Genomic DNA, 14764 nt, shown 5'->3' with positions numbered 1-14764 from the left:
TTATCTCTGGGCTTTCTATTCTGTTCCATTGATCTATATTTCTGTCTTTGTGCCAGTACCATACTGTCTTGATGACTGTGGCTTTGTAGTAGAGTCTGAAGTCAGGCAGGTTGATTCCTCCAGTTCCATTCTTCTTTCTCAAGATTACTTTGGCTATTCGAGGTTTTTTGTATTTCCATACAAATTGTGAAATTCTTTGGTCTAGTTCTGTGAAAAATACCGTTGGTAGCTTGATAGGGATTGCATTGAATCTATAGATTGCTTTGGGTAGAATAGCCATTTTGACAATATTGATTCTTCCAATCCATGAACACGGTATGTTTCTCCATCTGTTTGTGTCCTCTTTGATTTCTTTCATCAGTGTTTTATAGTTTTCTATGTATAGGTCTTTTGTTTCTTTAGGTAGATATACTCCTAAGTATTTTATTCTTTTTGTTGCAATGGTGAATGGTATTGTTTCCTTAATTTCTCTTTCTGTTTTTTCATTGTTAGTATATAGGAATGCAAGGGATTTCTGTGTGTTAATTTTGTATCCTGCAACTTTACTATATTCATTGATTAGTTCTAGTAATTTTCTGGTAGAGTCTTTAGGGTTTTCTATGTAGAGGATCATGTCATCTGCAAACAGTGAGAGTTTCACTTCTTCTTTTCCTATCTGGATTCCTTTTACTTCTTTTTCTGCTCTGATTGCTGTGGCCAAAACTTCCAACACTATGTTGAACAGTAGTGGTGACAGTGGGCACCCTTGTCTTGTTCCTGATTTCAGGGGGAATGCTTTCAATTTTTCACCATTGAGGGTGATGCTTGCTGTGGGTTTGTCATATATGGCTTTTATAATGTTGAGGTATGTTCCTTCTATTCCTGCTTTTTGGAGAGTTTTAATCATAAATGAGTGTTGAATTTTGTCAAAGGCTTTCTCTGCATCTATTGAGATAATCATATGGTTTTTATCTTTCAATTTGTTAATGTGGTGTATTACGTTGATTGATTTGCGGATATTGAAGAATCCTTGCATTCCTGGGATAAAACCCACTTGGTCGTGGTGTATGATTTTTTTAATATGTTGTTGGATTCTGTTTGCTAGAATTTTGTTAAGGATTTTTGCATCTATGTTCATCAGTGATATTGGCCTGTAGTTTTCTTTTTTTGTGGCATCTTTGTCTGGTTTTGGAATTAGGGTGATGGTGGCCTCATAGAATGAGTTTGAAGTTTACCTTCTTCTGCAATTTTCTGGAAGAGTTTGAGTAAGGTAGGTGTTAGCTCTTCTCTAAATTTTTGGTAGAATTCAGCTGTGAAGCCATCTGGTCCTGGGCTTTTGTTTGCTGGAAGATTTTTGATTACACTTTCGATTTCCTTGCCTGTGATGGGTCTGTTAAGATCTTCTATTTCTTCCTGGTTCAGTTTTGGAAAGTTATACTTTTCTAAGAATTTGTCCATTTCATCCAAGTTGTCCATTTTATTGGCATAGAGCTGCTGGTAGTAGTCTCTTATGATCCTTTGTATTTCAGTGTTGTCTGTTGTGATCTCTCCATTTTCATTTCTAATTTTGTTAATTTGGTTCTTCTCTCTTTGCTTCTTAATGAGTCTTGCTAATGGTTTGTCAATTTTGTTTATTTTTTCAAAAAACCAGCTTTTAGCTTTGTTGATTTTTGCTATGGTCTCTTTAGTTTCTTTTGCATTTATTTCTGCCCTGATTTTTAAGATTTCTTTCCTTCTGCTAACCCTGGGGTTCTTCATTTCTTCCTTCTCTAATTGCTTTAGGTGTAGAGTTAGGTTATTTATTTGGCTTTTTTCTTGTTTCTTGATGTAAGCCTGTAATGCTATGAACTTTCCCCTTAGCACTGCTTTTACAGTGTCCCATAGGTTTTGGGTTGTTGTGTTTTCATTTTCATTCATTTCTATACATATTTTGATTTCTTTTTTGATTTCTTCTATGATTTGTTGGTTATTCAGAAGTGTGTTATTTAGCCTCCATGTGTTTGAATTTTTAACAATTTTTTTCCTGTAATTGAGATCTAATCTTACTGCACTGTGGTCAGAAAACATGACTGGAATGATTTCAATTTTTTTGAATTTTCCAAGACCAGATTTATGGCCCAGGATGTGATCTATTCTGGAGAAGGTTCCGTGTGCACTTGAGAAAAAGGTGAAGTTGATTGTTTTGGGGTGAAATGTCCTGTAGATATCAATTAGGTCTAGCTGGTCCATTGTGTCATTTAAAGTTTGTGTTTCCTTGTTAATTTTCTGTGTAGTTGATCTATCCATAGTTGTGAGTGGGGTATTAAAGTCTCCCACTATTATTGTGTTACTATTAATTTCCTCTTTCATACTCGTTAGTGTTTGCCGTACATATTGCGGTGCTCCTATGTTGGGTGCATATATATTTATAATTGTTATATCTTCTTCTTGGATTGATCCTTTGATCATTATGTAGTGTCCTTCTTTGTCTCTTTTCACAGCTTTTATTTGAAAGTCTATTTTATCTGATATGAGTATTGCGACTCCTGCTTTCTTTTGGTCTCCGTTTGCATGAAATATTTTTTTCCAGCCCTTCACTTTCAGTCTGTATGTGTCTCTTGTTTTGAGGTGGGTCTCTTGTAGACAGCATATATAGGGGTCTTGTTTTTGTATCCATTCAGCCAATCTTTGTCTTTTGGTTGGGGCATTCAACCCATTTACATTTAAGGTAATTATTGATAGGTGTGGTCCCGTTGCCATTTACTTTGTTGTTTTGGGTTCACGTTTATACAACCTTTCTGCATTTCCTGTCTAGAGAAGATCCTTTAGCATTTGTTGAAGAGCTGGTTTGGTAGTGCTGAATTCTCTCAGCTTTTGCTTATCTGTAAAGCTTTTGAGTTCTCCTTCATATCTGAATGAGATCCTTGCTGGATACAGTAATCTAGGTTGTAGGTTATTCTCTTTCATTACTTTCAGTACGTCCTGCCATTCCCTTCTGGCCTGGAGGGTTTCTATTGATAGATCAGCTGTTATCCTTATGGGAATCCCTTTGTGTGTTATTTGTTGTTTTTCCCTTGCTGCTTTTAATATTTGTTCTTTGTGTTTGATCTTTGTTAGTTTGATTAATATGTGTCTTGGGGTGTTTCGCCTTGGGTTTATCCTGTTTGGAACTCTCTGGGTTTCTTGGACTTGGGTGGCTATTTCCTTCCCCATTTTAGGGAAGTTTTCAGCTATTATCTCCTCGAGTATTTTCTCATGGCCTTTCTTTTTGTCTTCTTCTTCTGGAACTTCTATGATTCGAATGTTGGGGTGTTTCACATTGTCCCAGAGGTCCCTGAGGTTGTCCTCATTTCTTTTGATCCTTTTTTCTTTTTTCCTCTCTGCTTCATTTATTTCCACCATTTTATCTTCTATCTCACTTATCCTATCTTCTGCCTCCGTTATTCTACTCTTGGTTCCCTCCAAAGTGTTTTTGATCTCATTCATTGCATTATTCATTTTTAATTGACTCTTTTTTATTTCTTCTAGGTCTTTATTAAACAATTCTTGTATCTTTTCAATCTTTGTTTCCAAGCTATTTATCTGTAACTCCATTTTGTTTTCAAGATTTTGGATCATTTTTATTATCATTATTCTAAATTCTTTTTCAGGTAGATTCCCTATCTCCTCCTCTTTTGTTTGACTTGGTGGGCATTTTTCTTGTTCCTTTACCTGTTGGGTATTTCTTTGCCTTTTCATCTTGTTTAGATTGCTGTGTCTGGAGTGGACTTTCTGTATTCTGGAGGTCTGTGGTTCCTTTTTATTGTGGAGGATTTACCCAGTGGGTGGGGTTGGACGTTTGGCTTGTCAAGGTTTCCTGGTTAGGGTAGCTTGCGTCAGTGTACTGGTGCGTGGAACTTGATTTCTTCTCTTTGGAGAGCAATGGAGTGCCCAGTAATGAGTTTTGAGTTGGGTCTATGTGTTAGGTGTGACCTTGGGTAGCCTGTATGTTGACATTCAGGGCTATGTTCCTGTGTTGCTGGAGAATTTGCGTGGTATGTCTTGCTCTAAAACTTATTGGCTCTTGGGTGGTGGTTGGTTTCAGTGTAGGTATGGAGGCTTTTGGACGGTCACTTATCACTTAAAGTTCCATGTAGTCAGGAGTTTTCTGGTGTTCTCAGGTTTTGGGCTTAAGTTTCCTGCCTCTGGATTTCAGTTTTATTCTTCCTGTAGTCTCAGGACTTCTCCAACTATACAGCTCTGATAATTAAACTTCTAGGTTAATGGCGAAAAGATTCTCCCCCGTTAGGGACACCCAGAGAGGTTCACAGAGTTACATGAACAGGAGAAAAGGGAGGAGGGAGATAGAGATGAGTAGGAGGAGAAAAAGGGGGACTCAAGAGGAGAGAGACAGATCTACGCAGCTGTCTGTTCCCAGAGTGTTCTCGTATCTCAGACACCTACAAGGATTCACAGAATTGGATGGGGAAGAGAAGGGGAAAAGAGGAAATAGAGGTGTTCTGAGGTAGAAAACAGAGAGTCAAGATTGGGAGGGAATAATCTTCGGTTTTAAGATAGGGCTTCTCTTTTTTTTTTTTTTTGTAAGGTTATAGTGTAGTGAAGATGAAAATGAAGAGTAGTAGAGGAGTACTAGAGGACTTTAAAAGAAATAAGAGAAAAAGAAAAATAGAAAATAGAAGAGAAAAAGGAAAGAAAAAAAAAAAGAAAAAGGAGAAAAAAAAAAAGAAAAAGAAAAAAAAAAAAAAAGAAAGAAAGAAAAAAAAAAATTTTTTTTTCCCCTAATTAAAAAAATCGTAAAAATCTATGAAAATGAAAGTTAAGGAGTAATGGGGGAGTAATAGGGAATTTTAAAGGAAAATAAAAGAGAAAAAATAAAAAAGAAAAATATAAAAAGAAAAAAAAATTTTTTTTTTTTCCTTACTTAGAAAAAACAGAAAAATAAAAAAAAAAGTAAAAATATGTCTAGGAATTTCTCTGGAGCTGTTGCGGTCAGTGTGGGTTCGGCTCAGTTTCAGATAGCTCCTCGTTCCAGCTTGCACTTCTCGCTATCTACAGGGCCCTTCCGGTGAAGTCGGTGTTTTCTTCAGGGATTTTAATCTGTTGCACCAGTCCCTTCTGAAGCGGTTCCCTTTGTTTATTTGGCTTCTGTTTGCCGGTCTCTTCAGAGGCTCATTTCCGCCCTGACACAGGCGGCCGGAGGCGGACTCTTATTCAGGTAGCTAGTTCCGTTGCGCTGCTGGGAGGGGCTGACGCTGCGGGGCGGGGCTGGCCCTGCGGGGAGGGGCTGGCCCTGCGGGGGCGGGGCTGACGCTGCGGGGAGGGGCTGGCCCTGCGGGGGCGGGCTGGCGCTGCCGGAAGGGGCTGACGCTGCTTTCTCCGTCTGCGCTGCTCAGGCTCCCGGCTGTTCTATATGGAGCGCGCCCCGCGCTGCGCGAGGTTCCAGCCCTCGGGTGTTACACAAAAGCGCGGAAGGAAAAGCTGCGCCTGCTCTCTGTGCCTTCCCCGTCAGAGCGGTCCAGGCAGCCAGGGGCTTGGTGGGCGCGCTATCCCCAGGTGTGGCGCACCCACTCCCTTCCGCGGACCCAGTCTCAGTTTCCGCTGGCGCCAGGCGGGTGCGCGCGCCTTCCGCCCTCCGCGTCCCCAGCCCCAGTCCCCGCCCCGCGCCGGTCGGGTGCCTGCGCCCTGTGTCTCGCCGCGACCTTCCCCTCCCCCCTGCCTCCTGCTTCCGGAGGGGCTGGGCCGGTCCGCAGCCTGCGAGCTCTTCTCGGGACTTTCCCCTCCCTTTGTTCTGCGAACGGCCGGCAGTGTGTTCCCGCCGGTCAATTTTCTCTCTCTCCTTTGGTCTCCCACAGTTCAAGTTGGCACCTCACAGAAGCTCCCCCCGATTGTCCTCAGGGCACTCAGGCCCGGACCCTAGCCCAAGCAAGGCCGCCTAAGACTCCCTTCCCGGGACGGGTCTCCGTCCTTAGCTCTTTTGTCTCACTTTTTATCTTTTATATTTTGTCCTACCTCCTTTCGAAGACAATGGTCTGCTTTTCTGGGCGCCTGATGACCTCAGCTAGCGATCAGAAGTTGTTTTGTGAAGTTTGCTCTGCATTCAGTTATTCTTTTGATGAATTTGTAGGAGAGAAAGTGGTCTCCCGGTCCTACTCCTCCGCCATCTTGGCTCCTCCTCCTTGACCATTTCTTAACCACTTTCCCACCACTAACTGTAGTCCAAACCGTCATCATCTTTTACTGGATTAAATTTTGTAGCTTTCTCAATGGCTCTTTCTACCCTGTCCTCATTAAACTCATTATATTTGCAATACATCACCAAGAGTAACATTTCAAAATTTAAGTCAAGTCTTGTCATTCCTTTGCTCTAACTCTTCCAAAGTTTTCCATCCTATTCAGAGTAAGAGCTAGAGTCTTTTGATTAGTCTATAATGTCCTATTTAATCTGGTTTCTTGACATCTTTCTGACTTAATTTCCTACCATTCTTCTCCTTATGCCCTCTTCCAGTCACCTTAACCTTCTTGCTAATAGGACATGCTAAATACAGGTTCAGGGTCTTTGCATTTGTTCCTTCTTCCTGGAAAGCTCTTTCCCTCAGATTTCCTGTGGCTTCTTCCCTTACCTCCTCCAGATATTGCTCAAATGCCACTTCCTCAGAAATTATTTATCTACCTACTCTATTTAAAACTTCACCCCCAACCCTACTTTCTATCATATCCCCCTCCCCCTTCCGTGTTGTTTTGTGTTTTTCTACTGCACTTACAATCTCCTAGTGATGAAAGTATTTTTTGGCATAAATACTTTCCTGATACCTTGCAAGCCACACAACTTAGCTATTTCTCCTATGAGGAAGGTAGATCTTGAATTAGATTTTAGTAATTGGTATGTCCTATAATATCTTTGTTCCTTTCAGTTCTATAGAATTACATTTTTATACCCTCAAATATAGGAAAGAGTCAAATTTTATTATGAAGGGCAGCCATAACTAGAAATATTATTTGTTTTTGTGATAATCTAGGGCAGGAAACAGCTATAGAAGTATTTTATTAATATAAATAAAACAAATATTTTTGCTACACTTCTAGAATGGAAGATGCTTCTGGACAAATATGTATTTAGACATGTATATCTGTATGTAAACACATGTGTATAAAAATAAAATATGAACTTACTGTCCATCCTACAGAATTAAATAACTTATTTTCAAGTCAGCATATGTATCATTGTATGTTAGGACTAGAGTTTTTACCAAAAATAACTACTCACATTGATTGTATAGCTGACTATATAGACCCCATCAAAATTAAAATTAAATGACATATTGTAGCAGACAGGGTTTCCCTATTGATCATCAGATAGTAGTGGCTCCTCCACTTGCTTTAAACCTTTTGCTTGATGGCTTTACTTTTGCAACTCTGGCTAATGGATTTTGAGGTATCAATGTGAGGATGAGAAGATTCCAAGCATGACAAGCCTCCATCTTTACAGTCAAATTCCAAAATGAGGCATTTAAATTCCATTTTATGTAAAAATTTATTTTAGGGAGTGTAGTAGAGGGGGGAACTATGATCTCTTTCTTCATGTTGCCAACTCTGGTTGTCCTGACAGATAATATTGTCTGTTAGTTCAAAAGTTAACCTTTCGTATTTTTATTTTTAACATGAATTCCAAGCACAGAGTATAAGCAAGTGACATAGATGGGGTAAGAAAGTCTGGGGATATGTCAGATTTTGTAGTAGAAGATCTTTATAAAGCAAAACCTTAAAAAAGAATACTTTGATATCAGAAACCATATTTACCTACAGAAATATGTATTTGGTTCTTGATGACCTTAAAATGCCTCTGCCAGGGTTTCATAAAAAATGATAAGATTTGGCATAAATACACTCGAAATCTCAAACACACTGAAATGATGAAATGAAATATCACAGTTTAAGGAAACCAATAACTTACCGTCTGATACTTTGTGTTCACAGTTAAGCAAATCTTTGCAGATTTGTGCTGGATTATCTCGTGTGCCAAGAGGATGCTTGATGCTGTGTAGTAAATTGCTAAGATAGTTCAAGGTTTTGAAGATCTCTGCACTGTGGTCAATTAAAGTCACTTCAGTATTCTGGTAGCTCTGCCAAGTCATCATGAAAATCATATTAGCAAAGAAGCATAGAGTAGTCATTACCAGTATGTAACCCAAATGATCAACAAAGATCAAGACAGAAGAAAAGTGTACTCCTATTGTGTTCAGTGAGTTGAGAGTAGGATGTAAAGAACAGTTTATATTTAACTATAAGCATTATTTGTGTTTTATTCATCTTGATCCTAACAAGAGCTTAAATTCACACTCAAAAGTTTACTTTTCAAGCTGACATAAAACTTAACAATTACTATCCCTACTGCATAATTAAAAAAAAAACCTATATATAATGAATAAATAGAGGTTAAGAAAAATGAATAGTGATGATAGATGCCATTTTAAGAAATGGCTAACTTCATTTAACTATTGTCTTCTGTAATACCAAATTCTTTTTTTTTTTTCCAAATTCTTATTTTGAAAATCCTTTGACGATATTTTTGTTTTAAAAGTTTTCCTTAAAAATCTTATGCATGTATTTCTGTTTATTAAAATTGTTTTCTTTGTCCTTAAAAATTGTTTCATTACTTTTAATCTCTTGTAAATACAGGCCTTGAGATAAAGTCACATTTTGGCCTCTGAAAAAATATTTCTGTTTAATTTGTAGATTGAGTGTGCCAATGTAAATAAAGGCAGATATATTACCTCCATCTGTAGGGCAGTATGTGATTCAATCAAGGCTTGAATAGCAGCATTGATATCCATTTGTTTCTGTGTAAAACAAAACCATTTGAGATTAGCAATAATATTAACACTGAGTTCTCTAAAGTAAAGGCTATAAATTCTGAAAGCACTGCTGTTAAAGCATACTAGACTTATTATCTGAAAGGGGTTTGTAACTCTTATGGTTAGACTGATCTCACAAATATTGCCTAGCTATCTGAAAGGACAATATGCTGCCTTCATCCAAATTTCAAGTCTCCTAATTAAAACAGGACCAAAGTCCAGAGTTCGCAAATGAAAAACTGTCTCTGCTGCCTGAAAACATACACAAAAGTTACTCACATAGAAGAAGGATGAAATATGATCCCCGCCATTAATAAATTGTAAAGTGAAGAATAAATAACTGTAGTAATTTTTAACAGTTACATTCTTGGAAGAAAAATAGAATAAAATATTACTGTCCTGAGGTAGTCACCACATTAGTTTAATCTGATACTTCTGTGGTCTTAAAAACAATTTCTGAAGTTGGAAAATGTGTCATTAGTCCCAAAAGAAATAATACAACATGAATACAATCTCCTCCAGCATTTACTAAAAGTTATTTTTAGAGAAAGACCCAGAATAACCATTAGTAAAAAGTCTTTTCATATTTTATTTTTTAAAAAGCTTGGAAACTAAGAAGCATAAGTTGGGAGAAAATTCTGTGAAATGGCATATGTGTGAGCAAATCAAGCATCTGATTTCTTTCAGAATGATTGTACTGCTGATATATCTTTTTACTTGCATTCCATATAATAGAAACTCTTCAACATCTCTCATAACTCATGGTTGATAATTTGGAAAACTATTTAAAATGATGGGACAATCAACAAAATATACTCATCCTTGCCTCAACATGTGGTTTTCATGTTGGAAAATATTTGACTCATTCTGCATATGTATGCTGCCAAACACATATTGAGGATAAAATGGTAAGCAAATAATACAAAACAAAACAACCTTGCGCTTGTAGAGCTAAAGTTTAGAGGTCGATAAAGGCATCAATCAAATAATCTAAAAAATAACACATTTACAAATTGGGATATGTGCTATTAAAGAAAAGTGCATGGACCTATAAGAGAAATTATAGAGTCTTATTTAATCAAATCTGGAGGATATAAGAGACTTGGAAGGAATAGATCTGCCTAGGCTTCCTAGAGGTAGTGATATTTGAACTGGGATCTGAAAAATAAATATGAATTGTTAGGAGAATGGGTGGGAGAGTTTTCTAGGCAGAGGTGCCAACACAAAGGCCTGGAGATAGAGAAGCATGGCCTACTCAAGAAGAAAGGCTTTAGCATTAAAAATTCTGTGCACGTTAATTCTGACCATCATGTTTGTGAGAATTGGCAGATTTTGGACATGGGTCACAAAAAAATATTGGCACTAAATATGGGCAATTGAATTAAGTAGGAAACAACAGTCACCTTTATTTGTCATTAGAGCTTTGATCATAGAAAAACTAGGAATAAGCAGTTCTCAGGCTCTGCTGACTCAGGACTCTGTTGTACTTTTAAATATTATTAAGGGCTTTAAAGAACTTTTATTTATGTAAATTATAGCTTTTGATATTTACCATAGTATGAATTAAAATATAAAATTTAAAACTGTTAATTACCTTTAAATAAACATGTTACATGTTAATTAAATATTTTAATGAAAAATTAACTTTTGAAAACTAAAAAATTTATAAGAAGAGTGGCACTGTTTTATCCTTATGTATTCTCTTTAATGTCTGAATTAATAGGAAATAGCTAGATTCTCATATTTGCTTCTATTTTCGATCTGTTAAAATGTTATTTTAGCTGAACTATATGAACTATATGAAGAAAATCTGGCCTTAAAGAAGATATGCAGTTGGCAAGAAAATATTTTAGTAGCCTTTTCAAATAATTGTGGATATTCTTCTTTGATATTATACCACAACTTGACAAATGGGAGTGAGTTAAGTAAGGGTTAGTTGAAATGTGAAGTCTGAAAACTTATTTATAAAATTTATACTCATATTAAAATCTATTAATCTATCAAACTTAAAAGATGGATTCTAAAAAAAATCATTTACCTACTTTGTTAAAAATCATGATTTTAAAAAAAAATTCATGATTCAATTACTTGGAAAATGGTTAATGAAATAATGCAGTCCTTCCAAATACACATTTCGTTATGTTGTATCAAAAGATTACATTCATTAACATCATCACCAATCCCATCAGAAAAACAGAACTATTGGGAAGTTGTCAAACTTGTAATAGATGCAAGCTTTCAATTGTTACTGTTGCTTGAAATTTATTATTGGTATCAAGTTGTCAGTTTTTCTCCTTAAAATGACAGGCTCACTTAATTCATTTTCAAGAAAATATCTGCCAAATACTCATGTTTAAACAACTGTCATCCTGACAAGTAAAAATGGTGTTCCATGAAAAAAGCAGCTAGTTCAGCTTGCAACTGGATTCCACAAGCACTTTTGAGTCAACCATTGTACTTCAATGCAGCAGAACTGATTTATATGCTCTTCCATTTCATCACAGAGAATATTTAAAAAATGTGTGCTGAAGATCAGAGACTTAGACAAGAAAAATGGTGGAATAATGACCTCCCAGAATTCTCTCTTCTATAAAAGCAATGAGAAAACTGGAAAAAAAGAATGTCAGAATGAAGTATTTAAGGATTACAGAAATTAACAAAATGCTTGCTGTAAATCTGGGGAGCATTCACTTCAGAAAAATAGTTGATTTTCAGGAAGGGCAGTGAGCTCTGTAAAGCTTTAATTTGCCCTATTCCCATGCTTCTCTTTCCAGCTCTGTGGTAGCCTTGAAAACCAACAGCCTGCAATTGCAGTGAAAAGAAGAAGCCTGGAAACCACAGGAGGGAGCAGAATGGGGCTGAGATGCTTCAAAGCCTCCTTTCCAGTGAAATGTTGTTATTTGACCTTTCTGGTGGTTCCCTTAAAGACACCACTTGCAAGACTATCTTTATTTTACCTGACTCAGAGCTCACTCAGTGCAGAAAGTCTTTCCTAAGGAATATTTAAAAAAAAATTTAGATGGAATTGTTTAGCTTTGTGGCTGCTGGAAACATTAGAAAACAGTTGGGGCAAACAGGAAAAATCAGGGAATGAGATGTCCTTAGAAATTCTGAAATGCTCTGGTCTGACATATTCCTGGAAAAGCATAAGGCTGGGCACATTATCAGGAAAACAGAAGAAGGTCCTAAGCTCTCTTCTCTGGCTCATCTTCAGGTTCTGTGAAAATAGGAAGTTAAGACTTGGGTACAGTTGTCAATTGCCTGGCTGAGAACTGAAGGGGTGCTCCAACATGCTCATAGAGACCCTTGGCAAAAACTTGGAAACATTGGTTCTGGCATTTAAGGAAACCTCTCTTCAATCCTTAGCTGATCACTAAACTAACTGAGTAGAGACCTCAGTGTTCCAGTATGTCAAAGAATATAGACTTTATTAGGAAAAGTCACTAAATAACAAAAACAACAAATAACAATACTAAACACTAAGGTTGGGGTGAAGAATCTGACTTTCAGAGATGCCACTCTATATTATTTAAAATGTCCAGTTTTCAAGAAAAAGTGACAGACCATGCCTAGTAACATTAAAGTGTGACTCCTATACATGGGAAAAATCAAGCAATCAATGGAAATTGTCCCTGCAGAAGCCCACGTGTTGAATGTAGTAGACAAAACTTTGATTAATTATTTTAGATATATTCAAAGAACTAAAGGAAATCATGTCTACAGAACTAAAGCATGAAAAAATGTCTTACCAAATAAAAAATGTAAGGAGATAGAAATTATAGAAAAGAACCAAGTATAAATTTTGCAGTTGAAAGTTAATAGTAACTGAAATCAAAATTTACTTGAGAGGCTCAACTGTAGATTTCAGTAGACAACAAAGAATCAGTGAGCTTGAAAACAGTTTATTGAGATTATCCAGTCAGGAGTAAAAAGAAAAATTAACACAGAAAAGGAAAAGACTCATAGACCTACAGACACCATAAAATATACCAATGTATGCATGATGGGAGTCTCAGAAAAAAGGGGGCAGAAAGAATATTTCAAGAAATAATTGCTGAAAATGCCCCAGATTTGATGAAAAATATTAATCTCTGCATCCAAGAAGCTCAGTGAATTCCCCTAAACACGTCATAATCAAACTGTTGAAAGCTAAAAATAGAGAATCTTGAATGCAGAGAGAAGAGACTCATCATATCCAAGGGATGGGATTTTTCATTAAAAACCATAAAGGTGAGAAGGCAGTAGGATGACATATTTGGAGTGCTGAAAGAAAAAGACTGTCAACCAAGATTTCTATATCCAGTAAAACTATCCTTCAAGATGAAGGAAAAATTAAGACATGCCCATATAAACAAGTGCCGAGGAATTTATCACTAGAAAACCTTTCCTAGAAAAACAATAAAGAGAGTCCTTTGGACAGAAATAAAGGATACAAGACAGAAGTTTGAATCCACATGAAGAAATAAATATCACTGGTAAAGATAACTATACTAGTAACTATAAAATAGAGTATATATCCCAAACAATTTTGAAGAGGGACAACAAAGTTGGGGGTTTCATAGTTCAATTTCAGGTGCACTGGGAGGACCCAGGGGAATTGGGCGGGGGGGGAGGTGGAAGGGGGGATTGGGATGGGGAATGCATGTAACTCCATGGCTGATTCATGTCAATGTATGACAAAACCCACTGCAATGTTGCGAAGTAATTAGCCTCCAACTAATAAAAATAATTGAAAAAAAAAATGTAAAAAAAAAAAAAACTTACTACAAAGTTAACAATAATCAAAACGGTGTGGTACTGGCATACAGATAGACACATAGACCAGTGGAATAGAGTGCAGGAATAAACCCTTACACATATGGTTAAATAGTTTTTGAGAAAGGTGTCAAGGCCATTCCCTATAAAGAACAGTCTGTCAACAAATAGTGCTGGGAAATTTTCATATCCTCATGAAACCCAATGAAGTTAGACTCTTACTTATAAACAAAAATTAACTCAAAATGGGTCAGATAATTAAAGGTAAGAGCTAAAACTCTTAGAAGAAAATATATGGGAAATGCTTCATGATATTGGATTTGGCATGATTTCTTGGAGATAAAACCAAAGCTAAGGTAACTACACAGTATTTAGCACACATATTTTTTCATTTAATACTCTTACTAATTCCTCAAAGTTACATATTCTTATCCACATTTTTCTCAGAGCAAAAATCTCTCGCAAGTCCTAATTCATTTTGGCTGTATAGGAACACATGGATTTTCCAAGTGAGAGAGGAAAATGGTGACCCCAAATCTGGCACTTTAATGTAAACATTTTCACTAAACACCTTTAATTTACCAATGATGTATGATCTTTCTACAATTTGTTCTTTATTAGGAAGGCCCCTATGATATATCAAAGTCATTATAAAGTGAGAAGGCAACTGATCAGAGCTTTTCTAACCCATGCATTGTGACGATCGAGGAAGAAAGGAAGAATAGAGAAGTGGAAGTAAAGATTTTTTAAAAAAAGACATTTGCACTGATGTTCATCCCAAGTAAGTAAGGTTTCAATCCCCATCAGACAGAAAGGGGGAATAATTTTTTTAAAAGAATCTTAGAGAAATAGATCTCTTGTTTCCAAGGAGACAATCTTCCTGTGGCACTTTGCTTGAAAGTTTTTCCTTGTCCTGATGAAGAGCTGAGGGGAACGAAGAGTTCCTGACCTGCTGGGAGTGAACTGCAGTGATCCACCAGCCATAAATTTCAAAGATCCAAAGCAGAGAAGCATGTAAGCAAGACTTGGAAGGCATGGGACTGGCCATTTGTCTGAACTGTGTAGCCATTAGTGAATCTTGGTTAGGCAGGAAATCAGACAAAAGACTGCTGCATTTGACCAGAATTCTGTAGGAATGGGGCATGGGTGAGGTTGAAGATAGGAGACCTCTTGTAATAAGTGGGAAAACAAAGATATTA

At 36.9% G+C, this 14764-nt stretch overlaps 1 protein-coding gene across 8 annotated transcripts in view; it reads right to left on the bottom strand.

The window, feature by feature from the left end:
- Positions 1 to 14764, bottom strand: part of COL24A1 (collagen type XXIV alpha 1 chain) — a 382349-nt gene that overhangs the window by 11618 nt on the left and 355967 nt on the right. For all 8 annotated transcript variants that reach the window (XM_043877542.1, XM_043877547.1, XM_043877541.1 and 5 more), the window contains 2 exons: positions 8730 to 8795; positions 7910 to 8078 (listed from right to left, as the gene is read on the bottom strand). In XM_043877542.1, the coding sequence (XP_043733477.1) occupies positions 7910 to 8078; positions 8730 to 8795 (235 nt within the window). The remainder of the gene's footprint in view (positions 1 to 7909; positions 8079 to 8729; positions 8796 to 14764) is intronic.

This window comes from Cervus elaphus, chromosome 20 (assembly GCF_910594005.1).
Source record: "Cervus elaphus chromosome 20, mCerEla1.1, whole genome shotgun sequence".
Taxonomy (NCBI): Eukaryota; Metazoa; Chordata; class Mammalia; order Artiodactyla; family Cervidae; genus Cervus; species Cervus elaphus.
Note: the sequence above shows the minus strand (reverse complement) of the source record. Positions and strands in the feature narration are given on the sequence as shown.